Source organism: Cynocephalus volans, chromosome 2, assembly GCF_027409185.1.
Source record: "Cynocephalus volans isolate mCynVol1 chromosome 2, mCynVol1.pri, whole genome shotgun sequence".
Classification (NCBI taxonomy): Eukaryota; Metazoa; Chordata; class Mammalia; order Dermoptera; family Cynocephalidae; genus Cynocephalus; species Cynocephalus volans.
In genome coordinates, this window is record NC_084461.1 from 203,472,020 (window position 1) to 203,493,128 (window position 21,109).

The 21,109-nt window shown below is 45.0% G+C and overlaps 1 protein-coding gene across 2 annotated transcripts in view; it reads left to right on the forward strand.

Annotated features, from left to right (window-relative positions):
* Positions 1-21,109, forward strand: part of NF2 (NF2, moesin-ezrin-radixin like (MERLIN) tumor suppressor) — a 78,066-nt gene that overhangs the window by 47,717 nt on the left and 9,240 nt on the right. Inside the window, exons 9-16 of one of the 2 annotated variants that reach the window (XM_063085034.1) lie at positions 2,411-2,485; positions 4,992-5,105; positions 7,583-7,705; positions 8,535-8,752; positions 10,129-10,234; positions 12,973-13,100; positions 15,269-15,453; positions 16,812-16,924. In XM_063085034.1, the coding sequence (XP_062941104.1) occupies positions 2,411-2,485; positions 4,992-5,105; positions 7,583-7,705; positions 8,535-8,752; positions 10,129-10,234; positions 12,973-13,100; positions 15,269-15,453; positions 16,812-16,924 (1,062 nt within the window). Of the gene's footprint in view, positions 1-2,410; positions 2,486-4,991; positions 5,106-7,582; positions 7,706-8,534; positions 8,753-10,128; positions 10,235-12,972; positions 13,101-15,268; positions 15,454-16,811; positions 16,925-21,109 lie in introns of those variants that run through there. The other variant, XM_063085027.1, reaches the window with a different exon arrangement.

Below are 21,109 nucleotides of genomic sequence, written 5' to 3' on the forward strand. Positions count from 1 at the left end.
ATGTGGTTGAGATCTACTCAGCCATGTTTGATGAAACAGATAGAGCTTCTTAATTTAAAACATTCTGACCTTGAAGTTTTTACAAGTAGTTAGCCCAGGAGGTGAGCATTTAGTTATTTCTTTTTTGAGGTACTTAAATTGAAAGCTCCACATGACTTAAAGCAGTTGGTGTGCATGGTATGGTAGTTTTTCATCTCCCAATTTCATAAAGTTTGTTTACTGCACATCCACATGTTTATGCACTAAAGGTTCCCCAAACACTCGTTCTTCAAAGAACCCAAGGATTAAAGTCTCCTCTCCTATGGCCTGACACAATGTACTCTAGTATACCCTCTCTGGGGGCAAGGCACTGTCGTGTTCCATTATGTCAATAACTCATGCAGTAAGAGGACCTCAAGCTGACTTGACATAATAGGAAGTAGTCTTGGTAGTTAAGCATGACAGCCGTGCTGTCAAAACAAAAATGTTAGTTTATTTTAAGTGATCCATTGATTCTTTGTGTATGCCCTAGCATGGCACAGAGCCTGTGGTTTCCCCACTGCTTGTGGTTTCCCACTGATAGCTCTGGGGTTTGACAGCAAGGCTGAAAATAAGCTCACGAAATTTATGAATAGCAACCTACACGAGAGCAATACTACTTCTAAGTTAACTTGGCCAAAAGTTAAACAAAGGATCATTTTCTGTCCTCATTGTGCCAACCCCTTGTTGGACAATATGTAACACATAAAAGGAATACCCAAGAATATATCTCCCCAAACGTATTTATCTGCTTAGCAAGTCTTTCCTGGGAATGGATATCCATTTTTTTTTTTTTTTTTAAATGACCGGTAAGGGGATCTTAACCCTTGACTTGGTGTTGTCAGCACCACGCTCAGCCAGTGAGCGAACCGGCCATCCCTATATGGGATCTGAACCCATGGCCTTGGTGTTATCAGCACCACTCTCCCGAGTGAGCCACGGGCTGGCCCGGATATCCATTTTTTAAATGTATCTTTGTAATCTGGGATCTGTCTGGTCTCATAAAGAATGGATGAACAGTATTTGCCATTAACAAATGGAACACTTTTTTTTTCTTCCTTTTTCTTGGTGGCTGGCTGACATGGGGATCCAAACCCTTGACCTTGGTGTTACAAGGCTGTGCTGTAACCAACTAAGCCAACTGGCTAGCCTCTTGCCATTTGTTCTTGACATGCTTCTTGTCAGTGGTCTGGCCTTGGATTCTCCTGAGCTACCACCCTATCCTTATCACTCACCTTTCTCTCCACTTTGATTTCAAGAACTGTTTTTCTCTTTTACTGCAGTCCATTATTCTTCATGTTTTATTTTTTCTTTTTTTTTCTTTTTTGTCTTTTTGTGACCGGCAGCACCACGCTCAGCCAGTGAGTGCACAGGCCATCCTTATATAGGATCCGAACCCGCGGCGGGAGCACTGCCGCGCTCCCAGCGCCACACTCTCCCGAGTGCGCCACGGGGTCGGCCCCATGTTTTATTTTTTCTATTAACAGCTTTTATCAAATTATTCCCATGTTCAGAAACCTGTAGTAACTCCCTATATCCTGTCACATCAAATCTAAACCCCTCTATCTTTTATTTCTTACCCTACCCCCAAGCTCACCCCTGCTTCCTGCCCAGTCTAAGCCCATTCTATCATCTGAGCCACCAAAACAATAAAGTCAAACACACACACAGCGCTCCTTTCCCCATCTCTACCTTATTTCTATTGATTATCCTGTCCCAAATGCCCCTCCACCCTACCTTGTAGCTACTGTCATACTCTTCTTCAAAGACTGGCTTCAGTCCCCTCCTGCATATGGCGGATCTACTCTGAACCCCTGAACACTTGTGATCTGTACTACCTGATTAGGCACTAATATGTATTATGTTATTTCTTGGGCTGGTGCGTTAGCTCAGTTGGTTAGAGCATGGTGTTATAACACCAAGGTCAAGGATTCAGATCCCCACAATGGCCAGCTGCAAAAAAAAAAAAAAAGTTATATAATTTCTTGAGTAATTGGCTGTTGTTAATCTAGTTCCAATTAGATTGTGAGCTTTGTGAAGACAGGGGCCATGCCTTAGACTTCAGTAGCCCTGCCATTGTTGGCCTCCAGGGTGGGCCCATCAAGAGTGCTTATTTCAGGTTACTAGGTATCCCTTCCTTGCCCCCATGCCTAAAATGGTGCAGAAAGTGCACCTGTAGGATCCTGAGCTTCCACGGCCCGTGACTTGGCGCCCTCAACACTCCTAATTCACTGAGGTTTAGTGCCTTGCCACCAGGAAGCCATGACAAGGCATGGCCTCGGCTGGACTGTGGCCAGTGTGGTTGCTGCTCTTGTGGAATTTCCCAATTGGAATATTCAGTCTAACATTCCAGGCTGTCAGACTGAAACAGTTTTCTGCTTCCTTCTTCCAGTTTACTATTAAACCCCTGGACAAGAAAATCGATGTCTTCAAATTTAACTCTTCAAAGCTTCGTGTTAATAAGCTGGTAAGTTGAGATCCTAGTTTTTATTACTGATAACTGTAGCTTTTCTGAGAAATTGAATGCTTTTTTTTTTAGGAACAAAGTGACATCTTGTGAAGTGTAGAATGATAGCTTACTTGTTACACACTTTCTCTTTAGCCTAATCTAAAGAATCAAACCTAAATTTTATGGTGAGGAAGTTTTAAAAATAATTTTTATTGAAGTACTTCATACATATAAAAGGATAAGTATAATGTAAATATAAGGTATAAAGAATAACAAAAATGAATAGCTATGTGCTCACTACCCAACTTTAAGAAGTAGCACACTCCCAATTCTGTTGAGACCGCTCATGTTAGCAACTTTCTTTCTTTCTTTCTTTTTTTTTTTTCTTAAAAGATGACCGGTAAGGGGATCTTAACCTTTGACTTGGTGTTGTCAGCGCCCTGCTCACCCAGTGAGCTAACCGGCCATCCCTATATGGGATCCGAACCTGTGGCCTTGGTGTTATCAGCACCACATTCTCCCGAGTGAGCCATGGGCTGGCCCATAACTTTCTTTTTTCTTTTTTTTTTTTTTTTTTGTCGTTTTTTCGTGACCGGCACTCAGCCAGTGAGTGCACCGGTCAGTCCTATATAGGATCCGAACCCGCAGCGGGAGCGTCGCCGCGCTCCCAGCACAGCACTCTACCAAGTGCGCCACGGGCTCGGCCCTGGCCCATAACTTTCTAAGCTCTTCCTTCTTCTTCCTGAAGGGTGACCATGGTTCTGAGCTGTGTGTTTATCTTCTTGCTTTTCATCAGAATTTTATTTTATGGGCCGGCCCGTGGCTCACTCGGGAGAGTGCGGTGCTGATAACACCAAGGCCCCAGGTTCGGATCCCATATACGGATGGCCGGTTCGCTCACTGGCTGAGTGTGGTGCTGACAGCACCAAGTCAAGGGTTAAGATCCCCTTACCGGTCATCTTTTAAAAAAAAAAAAAAGAATTTTATTTTATATATGGCAAAACAAAGATACTAAGTTTAAACTGTGTCTATTCTTCTCTTACTTGCCCATTTTATGCATTATTTTTTGAGATTTATCTATGTTGATGCTTAAAGATATAGTCTGTTCATTTTCACTTCTGTATAGTACTCTGTTATATGGATAAATAAATAAATACACACACACACACACACACACACACACAATTTTTTATAAGATGACCAGTAAGGGGATCTTAACCCTTGGCTTGGTGTTGTCAGCACCACGCTCAGCCAGTGAGCAGACCGGCCATCCCTATATAGGATCCGAACCCATGGCCTTGGTGTTATCAGCACCGCACTCTCCCAAGTAAGCCACGGGCCGGCCCTTGGATAAATATATATTTTTAATTCTCCTATTAATGGACAATTAAATGCTTTCCACTTCTGTACTGTTTTAACAGGCTGTTAGGAACATTCTTGTATTTGCCTCGTGATGCACATGGGTAACAGTTTCTCTAGCCTCTAGAATATATACACAGAAGTACAGGGCTTAGTGTATGTTCAAATTCACAACTATGACACATTTTTTTCCAAAGAAGATGAATCAGTTTACAGACCCAACAGTAGTGGGTGAGACCTCCTTTTGCCTTATATCTTCAGCACTTGTGTTACCAGCCTTTAAAATTTTTTCCAATCTTGTGCATAGAAAGTGGACCTCAGTGTCATATTAATTTGCATTTTTGTAATTACTAATGAAGTTGAACGTCTTTTCATGTATTTATTGGTCTTTGTTAAATGTTGTTTCATATCTTTTGGTCTTTTTTCTCCTGGGTTGTTCGTTTTTTTTCTGTTGGTTATATCTTCACCCAGTTTATGGCTTGCTTTTCCTCCTTTTCTGGTCTTTTTCTTTTTTTCTTTTTTTGGCAGCTGGCCGGTATAGAAATCCAATCCCTGGTGTTTTTATAATGTTTTGACAATTAAAAAACTTAATTTTAATGTAGACAAATATATAAATTTTTCTTAATCATTTGTGTGTTTTGTGTCTTACTTGTCATCTTTCCTTATCCTTTGATTATAAAGACATTCTTCTATATTCTCTTCTAAAAGTTTCAAGGGCTTGATCTTTGCATTTAAGTCTTTAATCCTTCCAGAGTCAATTTTTGTGTATGGTGTGAGGGAGGGATCCAGCTTATTTTTTTACTCATGAATAACCTATTTTCCCAACCCGAATCACTGAATGAGCTTTCCTATCTGTCCTCCGTGATCTGCAGAGCCACATCTTGACTTAGGAGAATAAAGGACATCCAGAAGAAATGCTTCACTTGTTTTTTTTTTTTTTTTTTTTTTTTTTTTACCTCCTGTCATATCTGAGGCACCTTCATTTTGCATGTCTCCAGAGCTGAGAGCACTAGAGGCCGTTAGTAGGGCTTTGATATTTTACTGTACACTTTCCTCAGCAGGTATACTGCTACCCACAAAAGCCAAGGATTCTATAGCACTTGGGGTTTGGTAGGCAGTGAAGTAATTCGTGCATATTAACATGTCTCCTGCTTTTGGACTACAGATTCTCCAGCTATGTATCGGAAACCATGACCTATTTATGAGGAGAAGGAAGGCTGATTCTTTGGAAGTTCAGCAGATGAAAGCCCAGGCCAGGGAGGAGAAGGCTAGAAAGCAGGTGAGTAAGATGTTGTTTTAACTGACAGTGTTGCTGCTTGGTCCATGTGGGCCTGAGAGGTAAGAAATGGTTGTTGGCCATGGATGTGTCCACTCTTATTTTATCCTTGTAGTGTCTTGATTGATTGATGCCCAGCTGGTGGGATGTCAGTTCTGGAAATGAGGAATAACCTCTAATAGCATATCTAAAAGAAACATCTCTAATTATTTCTACACTTAAGTGAAGTTAAGTAAAGTGTGATTAACACAGGTTTGGGATGGAGTAGCCAAGCATACATGCATCTGTCCATCCATCTAGCTGTCTTTCTTTCCTTTTGCCTGTCTACCTTCTTTGCTTGGCCTTCTCCTTTTCTAATTAGATGGTGATAGAATGCATGGTGGCATTTCTGTGCTTGCTGCTGGAATGCTAATTAGACTTGGCCACACTTCCCCTCTGCAGATCAGTCCACCCTCCACTGCAGGAAGTGCTGGGAGTGCCTATTAGCAGACTGGACGGACACTCTGCATCATTGTTTTCTACACATAGATCTTTTCTACTCACTGAAATCCACACAACTAATTTGGGCCTTGCTGTTGAGAATATCAATTGTGTTTTGGGGCAAACTACTAGATAGAGTAGCAGTAAATACAGTTGGCTGCCCTCAGGACTTGCAGGCTCAGAGTTGTAGTAATTAGCCTGTGTGCAGCTCTCTGATTTGGGTATACCACAGAGGCTGGCCACCAGCCCTGGGACTTAGAATGAAATGCCCAGGTTGACCTGGTGTGTTTTTGGTTCTCCGTCTCTTTGCCTTCTGAGATGCTGGACCATAGATGTGCTCTTTGGGATGCTTTGGATGTAGCAGGATGGGTTTTGTTGGACAAAGAAATGCTCCTGAGCCAGCATGGGTCACAGTGACAACTTCAAGACGAGCTCTTTTTGACCTCTTTCTCAGCAGAGCAAAGCTTAGAAGTGAGAGATCTAAAAACATCAAGGATTGTGTAGGCCACCAGGCCCTGGCAGAGGACAACACAAACATACCCCAAACCTGCATTGCCTGTAGAACAGTAGAGGCTCATCCCTGGCATCTGTACAATTGCACGTCAGGAGGTTCCATGGCCCAGTAAAGCAAACAATGACGTTGGAGCCAGATCTGAGACTTAGGATGTGGTGTTAGTCAGTGACCTTATAGACCTCAGTTTTCTCTTCTATCAAGTGGAGTTAGTGATACGTCTTCTCTTTCTTGGATCTTCTTTATACCTGAGAGTCTTTGTAAGTGATAAACTGCTTTGCAAATGGGACATCCTTTATTATTATGGTGAGTGTCTCATGGAACGTACAATGCTGTGGACTAAAAGGGGTTACCTGGGCTTTTTTCAAGTGGAGAATAATAGAGATGTAGTAATTGACCTTATGGAAATTGTAGTATGATGGAAATTAGAGAACAAATTGCCAAGCTTTTCGTTGACCTGCAAGAGGAAAATTGGAGACAAACTGAACAGTATTTTATTGCTTGTCTTTACATTATTCTTTCAAATTTGAATGCATTTTTTTGGCTTAGTATTTAGAAAAAGCAGAAGTCTTAGAAATCTTGTGTTACTACAGTTTGAAATAAGTAATTAAACGTGCTTTAATTATTTAAGGCCAAAAATAGTGCAGTGGTCACTTCTGGCTTCTGTTTTCTGAACTCAGTTAGTACCCTGGGATCACAGAGAATAGCATCGTCCTATGCTTGTTCTCCTTATTAAGCTCAGTGTGTGGCCCAATTAATGTAGTGATCCAGAAGGCAAGGGAGGTGGTGGCAGCTTTGTACTGTTGCCTTAAGGACAGAGGGCTGTGTTCCCTGCCTGGCTCCCTCCTGTCATAGGCCTGACTCAGGAGTTGTGTCCCCATGAGATTGCTTGAATCTGTGTCGTGGCTGCTGCAGCTTCCCCCTGTGAAATAATAGTGTGTGAACTATTGATGCTGCACACAGAACTCTTCCATCTTCTCTGTGGGTTGAAGGCAAGAGTAGAGTTATTGTTGATGAAATCAGAGATGTGAGGGTGTCCATGTGGATTAGAAATGATGGCAGAAGAGAGGGCCTCATCTGCCCAGAAGAGAGCCTGCTTATTTCTGGGGCTCCATCTTGGGGGGAGGACCTGCATTGTGTCCCTTCGGCCATAGGACAGAGACAGTGGGTTTTCTCAACAAAAGGGGGCATTGGCATGGTGGCTGTTTCAGGTGCGAGAATGCCTCTTTTCATCCAGGAGGAGACTGGGCTTGGTTTTTTGTTTGTTCGTTCACCACTGGAATTTTTTTCAAGGGGCCCAGCTTTCACCTCTGCAACTGGTTTGGAAAGACATGGGGTGGTGGGCAGCAAGAATGACCCTGGCTATATGAAGTAAAGGGAAGAAAAGGATCCCCAAAAGGGAGACTCTAGAGACTGGTCATTCTTGAGTCCCTGTGGCACCTTAGGTCTTGAGCCCTATGACTCGGTGACTGCTCTTATTCCCTCCCAGATGGAGCGGCAGCGCCTCGCTCGAGAGAAGCAGATGAGGGAGGAGGCTGAACGCACAAGGGATGAATTGGAGAGGAGGCTGCTGCAGATGAAAGAAGAAGCAACGATGGCCAATGAAGCACTGGTGATTTCCCAGGGGTCAGGGTCCCAAGTCCTAGGAGGCTACGTGATGATTTCCTTGCTTTACAAGAGTTAGACCTCCTGAAGACTGTGAATTAGCAACATTTGCTTGATACACTTTATTTCATCTTATTTTATTTATTTATTAGTTTTTTTGGTGTCTGGCTGGTGTAGGGATCTGAACCCTTGACCTTTGTGTTACACCACCACACTTTAACCATCTGAGCTAATAAGCCAGCCCTGATACATTTCATTTCAGCTTTTAAAAATTCTTTCCACCTATTTTGGCAGGAGCAGATTGAAGTTTTCATGTGTAGCCAAACTCCACGTTCACCACGGGGTTGCCTTTGAAGCAGAGCTTCTCAGCCTCGCCACTACTGACATTTGGGGCTGTCCTCTGCATTGAAAGAGGGGTAGCAGTGTGCCTGGCCTCCCCACCAGGTGCCAGCAATATCACCTCACCCTCCATTTGTGACAGTCAAAAATGTCTCCAGACATTGCCACCTGTCACCTGGGGGTGCAAAACCTCCTCTGGTTTTAGAGGGAAAGAACAGAGTGTTTTTCTCCCTCATGAAGCATAAGCCTCAGATGAAGTGGATGCTCAGAAAAGGTGCTTGTTCTTATTGCTCCCTATGGGTAGAGCCTGAGGACCCTCATGAAAAGTTGGGGAATGCGGCTTCTCATCTGTTATCAGAGGGTCACTGGGGGGAAACTCAATGGGAGGGCCTGAGGAGTTCAAGACTCTGGTTCTTGCTTAACTGAATGTCCGAGACCAGGCTGGGGGCAGAAAAGGCACATTACCCCACTCCAGCTGAGAACACGCTTCTCTCCAGATGCGGTCTGAGGAGACAGCCGACCTCTTGGCTGAAAAGGCCCAGATCACCGAGGAGGAAGCAAAACTCCTGGCACAGAAGGCTGCAGAGGCTGAGCAGGAAATGCAGCGCATCAAGGCCACAGCCATTCGGACAGAGGAGGAGAAGCGCCTGATGGAGCAGAAGGTGCTGGAGGCTGAGGTACTGGCGCTGAAGATGGCCGAGGAGTCAGAGAGGAGGTAAGGGGGCAGGCGTGTCCTGAGCACTGGACCCAGCAAGGTGCCCAGTGAGGGGCTGCTGGTCCTAACCCTGCCCTGAGGCAGAGCTTGCCAGCCACTGTTCTCAGGCTGCTTCTCCATCTCCTGGGGCAGGGGAGAGGCTCCTTCCTTGACAGGTTGGGGGGTGCTGGAGCTGTTGGAAGGGCACATGAACACCATTCCCTTGCCGAGTGGACCTCTCTGGTCATGCTTTTATGATAAGCCCCTGTCTTTCTGAGAGCCTTGTTTGCAGGAAAACCATTGAGCGAGTCCACAAACTGCTTTTAGCTGGGGCAATATGAGGGGGCTCTTAATGCATTAGAAGAAATGTGATTCTTTTCTCTTTTTATTTGGGGGGATGCAGGAGGATAGTTATTTGCCTTTAAAGGGAAGCTAGGTGCCTACTTTCCTGCAGCCTTCTTTGGCAGATGGGGGAGGAGGACCAGGATCCTCTTTGTGGCCCAGATGCCCCAGCTCATGCCCAGGTTGAAGGATGGAACTGTTGTCTGTACTTTTCAGAGACTATTCTAGGCTCTGGATTGTTCTGGTCCCACAGCCTTCAGATAAATGCTGGCACCTTCCCCACAGCATCTGGCTCTGTTGATTTAGAACACTTGAATTTGGCTTTTAGCTTCCAAGGTACATTCACTACAGTTTTCCTCACCACTCTTTGCCTGTCATTCTGGGAATATGGCTCCTTGTTGGCTGCCCTGTCCCGGCCCCTTTCTTTCTGTTTGTGGGTCACATGCTCTGTTAGTGATGCTTGTCAGGCCAAGTCCCTGTGCTAGGTCTCACATGCCATGCCCAGCCTGTGTCCTGTGGGTGAGGATCTGCCCCAAGGCATGGATGCCCTCAGTGATTGGCTTGTCTCGCTGCCTGAGAAAGTTGGTGCTCGGCCTGCAAGTGCTTTACTTGGGTGCTATGAAGAAACAGTTCTTTCATAGTCTTCCCTTTGTGATCCAATATAAGACCTCTGATCCACATACTCTTCCTTTGGCCAGCCAACTGTCACCCAGAAATGAAGCAGAGAAAGCATCCGGCCTCTCCCCCAACTCTTTACCCCCTCCGCCCACTGGAAAGGTTCTTGTTTGGCTTATTTCCCCACCGGCTTCCTTGCTCTTCAAGTTTAGATTTAGCAGTTGAAACAAATAGTTATGCCCAGGAATGTTGCCCTTGCTTTGTAAGTTCTGATTTCATGTAAATGTCCCTGCCCCACTGTCCTTGTCTGCCTTGTCAGAAACCATCCTCAAGGGTTAACCCAGGTCCTTCTTCTCTGGGGTGGGTGTGGGTGAGGTGGGGGGTCTCTTCCCTCTACCTGTCCTCTTCTGCGGAGCTGATGCCTCTTCCTTTCCTTGCAGGGCCAAGGAGGCAGATCAGTTGAAGCAGGACCTGCAGGAAGCCCGTGAGGCAGAGCGAAGGGCCAAGCAAAAGCTCCTGGAAATCGCCACCAAGCCCATGTACCCGGTGAGCCTGGGTGGAGGCCGCCAACCTGTGGCTGTCTCAGACCTGGTGACCTTTCCTTCCTTCCCAGCCCTTCCTTTCATCTGATGGTGCCATCAGGGTGACCATTCAAGCAAACACATGGCAGAATGAGAGAACCTGTGGGGAGGGACTGAATAGAACACCCCTAGTCTGCCATTTGGCCTTGGACTAGGTGGTTACCTCTCTGGTTGCCTACCTAATAGGCAACAGGGCCTTTTTCAGCTGTGAAATGTTATTCTAAGTAATATAGTCCAAAGTTATCCTCAAGAGAATTTGCTTTCTAGCCTCTTAATGCTGAGCTGAATGTCATCTTCAGCTATCAGTACATGCTATGTGCCATAATTATAGTTCTGGGAAGAGATTGACTGTGTGTGTTAGAGTGAATTACTGCTGTGCAAGAACTAGCTGCCAACCTCAGTTTTGGGACAAGGAGGCAGACTTCCATTAAATGGGGTCATAAAATGAATAGAAGCTTCTTCCTTTACTTTCCTCTGTGCATTCAGTTTGGCAGACTTTTTTGCACACCTATGTATTACATCCACATAATACCATGCAGTTAGAAGTCTGTATACAGACAGGTGTGCACAGGGTGCAAAGGTGCCTAGAGGAGGAGAAGGGAGCTCAGCCCAAAGGGGCAGGAGAGGCTCAGGACTCTTACAGGAGGAGCAGGAACTAGCCAGGTGGAGAAGAGATGATAGGGTGTTCCAGGCTAGGACACAGATGCATGCAGGGCACAAGAGGCATAAGCTGCCCAGGGTGTGAAGCAGGGGGGAAATGTGAGCAGTTTGCTATTGCCATATGTTCTGATTATCTGTTACTGTGTAACAAATCACCCCAAGCCAACCAGCCAGCCAACCGTGTGGCTCAAAACAACTACTTATTATTACCCTCATGGCTTGGAGGGTTCAGAGACTTCAGGCCAGAAGTCCTCATGGGGAATCTCTCAGGTGGTTGCAGTCAGATGGCAGCTGGGACTTGAGTCGTCTGAGGGCTCAGCTGGGCTGCACACCTGAGATGTGTGTGTTTTTAAAACATACATTAGAGTAACTTTATATGTTGTTCTAACTTTGCTCTTTCCTCTTAGCAATAAATCCTGGAGGAGATCATCCACCTCAGCTTTTTAATCATATTTTGTGGTATGGATGGATTGTAATTCATCTAAACCATCCCTGATGGATGGATATTTAATCTGTTTTCTTTTGCAATTTTCAATGAAACTGCACTGAACATCCCTGAACACAAATCTTTGCACATCATGTGGCTATATTGCTGTAATAAATTCTCATAAATAGAACTGTGGGGTCAAATGTTCAATTTGGATACTCTCCAAAGAGGTCGTACCAGTTTATGCTCTCATCAATGGTGCAGCAGCTAGTACTTATCTTTTCTGGAAATTGTTATGAAGTATAGCATACATACAGAGAAGTGCCCAAATGACAACAGCCCCACTTGATGAATTTTCACAAACCAAATACACCCATGTACCCAGCACTCAGATCAGAAAGCAGTGTGTCCCCAATACCCAGAAGCCTCCCCTCAGCACCACTTCTATTATCCTCACTTCAGATCTTGTTATTGTCTCAAATGAATATTCTGAGTCCTTCCCAGACACTGTCCTAGACTCAGTAAAAGATCCAAGATGAAAAAGAGGCAGATCCACCCTCAGGACACTTACAAACAGTAGAAAGGAGAAGACACAGACAAAAGGGAATCTTTTACCAGGTAGAATTACAGAAGTGTCATCACAGAACTGTAAACACAATGTTAAGGGAAAGCAAAGTCCCTGTACTGGCCAGCCACCAAAACAAGCAAAAAAAGGGGGGACAGAAAGCAAAGAAAAAGAAAAGAGTTGCCATGTGTCCGAGAGGGATCTAGAAAGGCTTTGGTAAGAGATAATAGTATTTGAGAAGGACCTTGAAAGAGGGATAGAGTCTAGGGAGAAGAAATGGTAGAGATGGGAAAGCAAAGTGGTCCAAGGGATAATAAACAACACTGTATGATAATAACAACACCTATTAGTAGGGCAAATAGTGGGAGAAGCAGGGAGGTAGAGTGGGGCCATACTTTAGGTGATCCTTTGTTCTGGGATGAAAATCCTAAAAACAAATCTAATTACTCCACCCTCTGCTTCAAGCTCTGCTCTGGCTCTGGCTCCCAAATCTAAGCCCCTCAGCATGCAAGTGGAGCATGGCCTGGGGCACATCTCCCACCCACCTCCTCACACTGGCACTGTAGTCACCCGCACTCTCACTGAACACTAGGCCCCACCCACTGCCTTCTGGCACATTCTCTGATACCAGTGGAAGCAGCTTCTCTTCTGGCATTCCTTTTCCATCCCCCTCAGCCTCTGTTCGTTCCCTGGTCACAGTGTTTACCTTATTTAACTGTGATGATCTGTGAACCCATCAATTCCTTGAACAAAACTTTTAGCTGCTCAAAGCCAGGGATGCTGTCTTGTTCTCTGCCCCTCCAGCTCCTAGCACAGGGCCTGGGAGTTTCCTAATGAAAAAGTGAATAAGGGTTTGTGTTCACCTGGCAGCAGCGAGTTTGCAGGGATTGAAGAGAAGAGACGAGGATCACAGTTGTGTTGGGAGGTCGTGGTGGTGCTGGGAGCCAGTGCCAACATTGTGCCCACTGCCCTTGTGGCTGCTGGAGGGTTGTTGTTACACAGCAGTTCTTGTATAACCCAAACCTCCTGATCTGACATTTTTCATTCATAGCCCATGAACCCAATTCCAGCACCATTGCCTCCTGACATACCAAGCTTCAACCTCATTGGTGACAGCCTGTCTTTTGACTTCAAGGATACTGACATGAAGAGGCTTTCCATGGAGATAGAGAAAGAAAAGTACGTAGTCCCTTGTGCCCTGCTCTGGGCAGCCGTGAACTAGAGTGGTGGGTCTGGGCCTGGGGAAGTGGAGGGTCACCACAGCAGCCTGTCACTAGCTCCTGCAGAGGTTTGCTGTGTTCTCACGCCCTGGAGGAAGAAGTTCCTAATCAGAATTGAAGGACAACAGATCAGCGTTCAATCTTCCAGGAAAAAAATAACACTTGATTGGTGACCTTGTGTTTACAGTGGCTCCAAACCTCACTTAAAGTATAGGACTGGGTTGTCAAGGGTCTTTGAATCAGTCTGACTGCTTTTCACCTGGTACTAGATTGCTGCTGTCTCCTACTTGTGTTCTCCAGTGGCTGGGACCTGTGGTGGTTCCCATGTCAGAACAAAGGTGACCAAAAAGAAACCCAGGCTCGAGGCTGAGTGAAGCCAATGGCTAGCTACAGCCAGCTCTGCTGCATCAGGCAGCACTGAGCTGAGCCCTGGCATGACCTTCATTTTATGGTCAGTGGAAATGGATTGAGATGGAAAGGATTCCCACTGCAGAGGAAGCCAGAGCAAAGTCCCCCTGATTCCCAGAGCTCTCAGTAAACTGGTTAATGTGCCACAGCTTGCCAGAGAACAATCCCAACAGCTCCCACATATTGAGAGCCTGTGTGTCAGGGTTTTTTGGCTTTTGTCTCATATAATTCCTACTAACTAACAAACACCAAACTGACATCAAAGATAGGTTTTAATGGTTCCATTTTATAAATAATAGCACAGAGAGTTTAGTGAACTCACCCAGCATCACATAGCTGATGAGGGCTATAGCAGGGGTCAGAACCCTTCATCTGTCTGCCATACAGCCTATGTGCTTTTACCATGTGTAGCATCCTCAGGATAACCCTCTAGGGAGAATGTCTCTGTGGAATACAGCGTGGGCAACCACGAGCCAGCTATGTTTCTCTTTGGGCTCTTATACTGAAGGGATAGCTAGGTTGCCAGTGAACCGGAGCCTCCAGCTGTAGTATCTGCTGTCTGCGTTCCTTTTACTATTGTCCAGACATATTTTTGTGGTTGTGATCAGGGTGAGGCAACATCCTGTTCTGTATCCTGCTGTTTTATAGTTTGTATTTTCTTACTGTCTTAGTCTGTTTGGGCTGCTATAACAAAATACCAGAGGATGGGTAGCTTATACACAACAGAAATTTATTTCTTACAGTTCTGAAGGTGGGGAAGTCCATGATCAAGGCACCAGCAAACTCAGAATCTGGTGAGGGCCCTCTTCCTGCTTCATAGATGGTGCCTTCTTGCTGTGTGTTCACATGGTGGAAGGGGCAAGAGGTCTCTCTGGGGCCTCTTTTATAATGGAACTAATCTCATTCACGAGGGCTCCACCCTTATGACCTAATCACCTCCCAAAGGCCTCACTTCCTAACACTGTCACATTGGTGATAAGTTTCAATATAGGAATTTTGGGGAGACATAGACATTCAGACCATAGCACTTTTTACCCTTACACAGGTTGACAGAGTCCATATACTAGCCAACTAATCCCTACAGAATGTTCTTGTATTTGTGTTGTATGGCTTTACTGGCCATGCCCTTGTAGTTGGACACTTCATGGGTGGTTTCCAGATTTTCACCATTGTAGATACTGTTGCTCTGTGTATCTACTTGCAGGTGAGGGTGGGGATCTGTTTTTTCCCTTGTGTTTGCTAAGTGAGCTTCTGTCACCTTTGGGAGATGAAGTCTCAGAACAAGTGGGGGTGTGGATGTAGCCTATCAGAAGTGTCACTTGAATTACTGCTCCAAGAAGGGTTGAGACAATGAGATTATTTTGGGTGCTAGGAGACTTGTTTCATATGTTGTCTTGTGTACAGAACTAAAGGCTATCTATGACATTTGGTATTTGGAGAGCACTCTATGAGAGTTTATGGAGGGCCTTCCTACTTTCTTTTATTTAATCCTGACAACAGCTCGGTGATCATTATCCTAATTTTACTGATGAGGAAACAGATTAATAACAGTTAAGTGAGCAGCACAAGCTCCCACAGCCCATGAGTGGCCAAGTACAGATGTGAACCCCAAGCCTCATACCCTGGATCCTACACTGAGTAGCTTGTGGGTTGAGGAGCATCTCAACCACGACTTACTGTTTGCCCAACCCCTGATACACAATGTCCTCCTGCTGTCAGGGTGGAATATATGGAAAAGAGCAAGCATCTGCAAGAGCAACTCAACGAACTCAAGACAGAGATCGAGGCCTTGAAACTAAAAGAGAGGGAGACGGCTTTGGATATTCTGCACAACGAGAACTCTGACAGGAGCGGCGGCAGCAGCAGCAAGCACAATACCATTAAAAAGGTACTCAGCGTATCTTGTCTTTTGCTGATCAGGACAGCCATTAAGGAAATGTGAGGTTGGCATCTGGTTTCCTCAGTAGCCAAGTCATTAGATTGTCATTTTTTATGTGTACTTAGTTAAGGAAATTTTTTGACTCGTGCCAGAAAGGGAATTTAGTCTGCCAATGACTATGAACCCGTTCGCTTGGTGGGAGTGGAGCTTGTGTTAAAAGCACTGATGAAATGAATTGCTGTTACAGGATGGGTTTTGATCCATCATTTAGCAGTACAGCAGTTGTGTCTTTTAAGCTTAGGGGAGTTATGCCCAGGGATCTGCCTTACTTAATGAGAAAGCAAGTGAAATGGAGGTTGTCACAAATGGACTCACCTCTACTCTTTTTGTGTTTTTAAGTGGCAGGGACTATAAAATTCTGTTCTTAATTTAGAAACCAAATTCTGAATTTTTAGCTTTTTTCATACTTAGAAAGGAAATAATTAGGAGAACCTCAGAGTTTTAAAAGGTGAGACTTTATTTACGTTGCTAACAGTTTCATATCTTTCTCCACTGGTATTTTGAGCTTTCAGCATTTTGGAGATTTGGAAGTTAAATTCCATACTAATTGTCAGCCCAAGAGCTTACTTATCTTATTTGGGCAAAGCAGAAAGGCCCTCTCTGGCTAGTTGATGCTCAGCTCCTAACTGAAAGCCCAGGATCAGGTTAACACCTGTAAAATCAGTGTTGTTAAGATAAGACTGCTCATTGAGTTTACAGAATGACTAATATAGTCAATTTTTTACTCTTTAAAGATTCCCAGTTTAAGGAATAGCTCTGTTTTCAGTGATTAAGCTGTATCTGAAAACTCCAAGAGATCTGTATCTACCTGCCATCATTGATGGGTACAGTAAGGAGTCCCAACTTCTATCTCTTGACTCCAGTTACAATTGGCACTTGGTGGAGATTTCTTTTTAATAGCGTGACCTGGAAGGAAAGCATTTCCACATTCTATATTCTTCTTTCCTCTGGCTTTTGTAATTTACTGAGTTTCCGTTCCAAAACAAAATTATTAAACAGCTAGCAAAATGGGAGTTAAAGGGCGACCTCTGCCGTTGAGCAGAGAGGTAACAGGATGAGTGGGCCAGTGAGCTGGTCAGCCCCTGAATGAGCTTCCTGACACCCACTCTGTCCATCTTTACTGCTGCTGCTGCAGTGAGCTGGGCCCTCAGCCACAGGTACCTGGAGTGCTGAAAGCTGGAGAGACCCACTTCTAAGCCATTAAAAACAAACGAAGTCACTCGTTTCAATTTCAGTCCTGTCTAAGCATCTTGCAAATGGCACATGTGGCATTGTTGATATCACAGGGTGTGTTTTTTTCTTCATTTTATTTTGCTGGTTTAGCCTCAAGCCCAAGGCAGAAGACCTATCTGCATTTGAGCCCTCAAAGTAGGTTGTTCCCAGGTACTCTGTATGTGGTGATGGTACTGCCCTCTGTGATACTAACCCATGCATGAGCTTGCCTGTCTCTGTCCTTGGGCCACGCTGAGCCTTCCTGAGGGCAGGTGGTGCCTGGGTACTGGCCATAGCATGCTTTGAGTCTGAGAGCAGGCGTCCACCCTGTGGGGCCGGACCAGCCACCAGGGCCCTGGAAGGCTGCCTCGTTCCGAAGAGCATGTCACGGGACTGTAGGACTGGTTGTCCTTCACATCTTGTGTCATTGTTGGGCTGGGAAAGGTCATGGTTTCTTGTCTAGTCAGGTCTGTCTAAAAGTCCTTTGTCTTGGTGGCATACTTCTTAGATAAATAACTCTAGCATGGAAATGGGGTAAATTTGGGTGCTTTTAAGACTGGTGTCTTTAACTCAAGATCAACACTTTTCATGTGGTGATAACTCTGAAGACCTGTGGTCATACCTGTCAGCTTCTGGTTATGGAATGAAGGGGTTGCCCATGCTCCTTCTTCTTCTTTTAGAGCTTCCCCTTTCTGCACACATCCCTTTCCAAGTAAAGCAGGCACAGAGCACAGTGGTCTGATTTGTACGTCAGTCTGAGTGGACTGTCTGTTCCATCAATGCTCGGCTGTCTCTGCTGCAGCTTCTCCACAGTCTGGAGCGGAGGAGTGGTCAGAGTGAACTCACACTGGAACAGTACAGTCGCGGGCACCCAGGAGATGAGCAATCAGAGGTTGTTGAGTGAATTAATTGAATGATTGCTGCTTTTCTTCTGCAACAATTTCTTATTCTTCCAACATGCCTAGATAGTGGAGAGAATTCATCATGCCTAGTAATGAATGACATCTTGCCTCTGCTTCTCACCTAATCCCCAGCAGTACCCATGCCAATGAACCCAACACCATCCAGCAGTAGTGTAGGATGTGTCTTTTGGAGTCCTCACCACAGTTTTTGCTACTAGAGTGGAATAAGCTCATTGGAAGCTTTCTACCAAAAAGAGATCTGGCATAAGATAGATACTATTTGTGGTCATTATCCCAGCAAGAGAGGTTAGTTATTAAAATCTCAGATAAATCTTATTATAAGATGGATTTGAGCTGTCAGTTGTTCCAAGAATCCATGGCATAAACCCTGATCCATGTATGGCACTTTTATTTAGTGGGCTTCTATTTCTTTGGTTTTCATACCCCACATCGGTATAGATATCCCATCACCAAGCGATGCATGCTCTGAGCAGGGCACTTATGACTAGCCTCAGCATGGGTGGGCCAGGTGTATCATCTATTCAAGCAGTGGTGCCCAGAGCACCCTAGGGTGGGCCTACTGTGTTTTACTAAACTTTGGGGTTAACACCGAGGCAAGGCAAGCAGAAAATCTCATTTTGTTTCAGCCTGTGCTGTCACATGTTCCCTACATATGATCGTGCTGTTCAACCTGAATATGATTTTATCTTTCTTCTTTCTGTAATGATACGGAATGTTTAGATTCTTCAAGGTCCTGATTTTGACCATCAGTTCTCACTGAGCTGTTATAGACAAATGAAGTTTCATTTTTAGTTAAATTTGTACTGTTCCCAGGACATGTATGGAACCAGTCATTCATTCATTCCTTCACTTGTTTGTTTATTCTTTCATTCATTTTAATGTCTTGATGTGAACTAGTTCTCAAAGACTGCCAGGCTTCAGTTAATCAAGAATTCTGGTTAATCGGGTTAATAAAAGTATGGACTTGGTTTGTAATATGACTGGAATTCTCAGCATCACTTGATTAAATATTGGTAGTTTTTGCTGCACATGATGTTCGACACATGTTCCACTTTCTAGACTTTCGTGGTCGCTATGGTCAGTCACCAGCACTAACAACTAGCCACCTGCCTGTGCTGGGGTCACTCTGGGGTTGTGCCTGCTGCAGTCTGGGCCGATGCCAGCCTAGCTGAAGAGAAGTACCACTTCAGGCTTTGGAAATGGGTACCTAGATGTCAAAGTCAGAGCTTCATCATCCAGAAAGTGTAGGGATGAGAGATGCAAAGGATGGTGGTGAAAAAGCTCATTAATCTGGGTCCAATCCAGCCTGCATTGATTTTTCTTTTGTTTTTAATATTTTTTGATCATAGGTTTCTTCAACAAAAGAACAGGTCTCCTACCTACTATAATACAGGCATATTCCTCCTCCTCACTTTTAGTATTATTCTGCCTCACTGAGAGGTCTCAGCAGTACCCACAGTGTACTGTGTAACACTGAAGCCAATTTGAGGGGTTTACCCTTGGTCTGTCAGGGGTTCCCATAGTCCCTTGGGGATGCTGACAGGCAGTCCAGTCTGCTTAACCAAGGTTACCACCGCTCTGCCACTTCCTCTTTCTATAATTGTTACTCTCTCAAGGCTCAGTGTTCTCATCTGTAAAAGGTGAATAAAAATAGTTCTTATCCCCCAGGATTGCTGTGAGGATTAAATGAGAGAATGCACCTGAAACACTTAAGGTGCCGTGTGGGCTCACAAATATAAAAAGAAACAAATTTGCTTGTGAACCTGTAGTGAGGGACCAAGGAAGGCATGCGAGCCATACTACCACATTTATGCACACAACGTGTGGTAAGCATATTCATTAATTGTATTAATTGCCATGTGGCTGGAGGAGAAAACTTTTTAAAAGCCAGAATTGACTTTACTGGTTCTTCCTAATATTTGACTTGGGCTTGTAAGGGTATATTTTTCTTCTTTTGCTAATCTTAACTCCATTTTCATTTTTCCCGATTGATGATCAGTGCAACTGGTTTGGCATTTGCATCTGAGTCAGAGCAGCACTAGCAATGATCAAAAGCTGCCCTGGGAAACCTGGATTTGTTTCATTCTCAGAGGGAGTGACACGTGTTCCTGGCATCTGAGCCTTCAGAGTGATGGGAGTGAGTCTGGCATGAGGCTGGGTCAGGGGACACAGGATGCCTTGGGCCTAAGCTTCTTGTCCTCAGAGCCACAATGCCAATGATGAGAGCGGTGGCCAGGTGTCACTTAGCTGTGCCACCACACTTTGGAGGTGAAAATGCAGTCCTGGAGCATGCACACTTCAGGGCATTGCTTTTATCTGCTCTTGAGGGTCCGGCCCTGAGCTGATCCCAAGAGCCAGCAAACAAGCTATTATGTTTGTGCCTGTTGTCTCTGAGGGAGCACAGGATTTCAAAGGAAATTGACAGATAAGAATTCATGGGGGTGGTAGAGCTTAGCAAGCTTATTTTATTAGTAAATGGTTTAAACCGTCAAGGGCCAGCTGTGGTTTCTACTGGTGGAGGAACAGGAATAGAGAAGCCTTGGCATTTATCTGAAACTCTTGCTGTCTCTCTTGGATCAGGAAGACATAAAAGTCCAATGTCATCTTCAATTTGTGTGGACTACCCTTGGAAATGCAGGGCTGGCGCAGTGAAGAAGAACACTTAAAACACCCGGGGAAGTGATAAATCACAGGGAGAGAGTGAATATGCGTGAAAGACATCTCCTGCAATTAAAACAAATGGCCAGAGCCTCCCTGGTGACCTCTGGTCTGCATCACCTGTCTGGAAGATGGCTGCTAAACAGCTTATATTTAATATGTGGTTAATATGTCCAACCCTCCTTTTGACCCCAGTGGGCCAAGTGGCTCTGCTTGCTTTAGAAACTCGGCATTGTCTGGTAGAGCATCCTTAGCCCTGACATAAAAGGCAGCACACTGGCTCCCCAGCTTCACATCCTTCCCTTTGTTGTTGCTGGAACACAGCAGAGGAGGGAGGGAGGAGGGAAGAAAGAGGAGTACGGAGTGGGGTGGGGAGCAAGGATTAACAGGGAGCAGTAGCAGCACCCGATGGGGACATAGAACACATAGAAGGAACTGCAGTGGCGCTCCTCTGTGGCTCTGTGGAAGCACACAGAGGGCGTTTGGAGCAGCGGGCTGGTCTTAGGAGTGCACCTTCTGGCTGTGACACCTTGGTCTCATCCCTGAAGGCCACTCCTACCACACACATACACACACACTCAGTCTATAAATTTCTAGGTGTCTCATAACTGTTGAGGACTTACAGGTTTCTCACTTGTTTCTGGTAGCTCTGTAGATAGAAGATTCTACCGGCCTCTTTTCTAAAAGACTAAGACCCGATCCTGGTTTTGGTTGGGATTCTTTACCCGGTCAAGCAGTTGCTCTTTGGGAGGTGTTGATGAGCCTACCAAACATGCCGTGCCAGCCTAGGATATTTTACAACTGTTTGGGACTGCCTGAGGACATTAT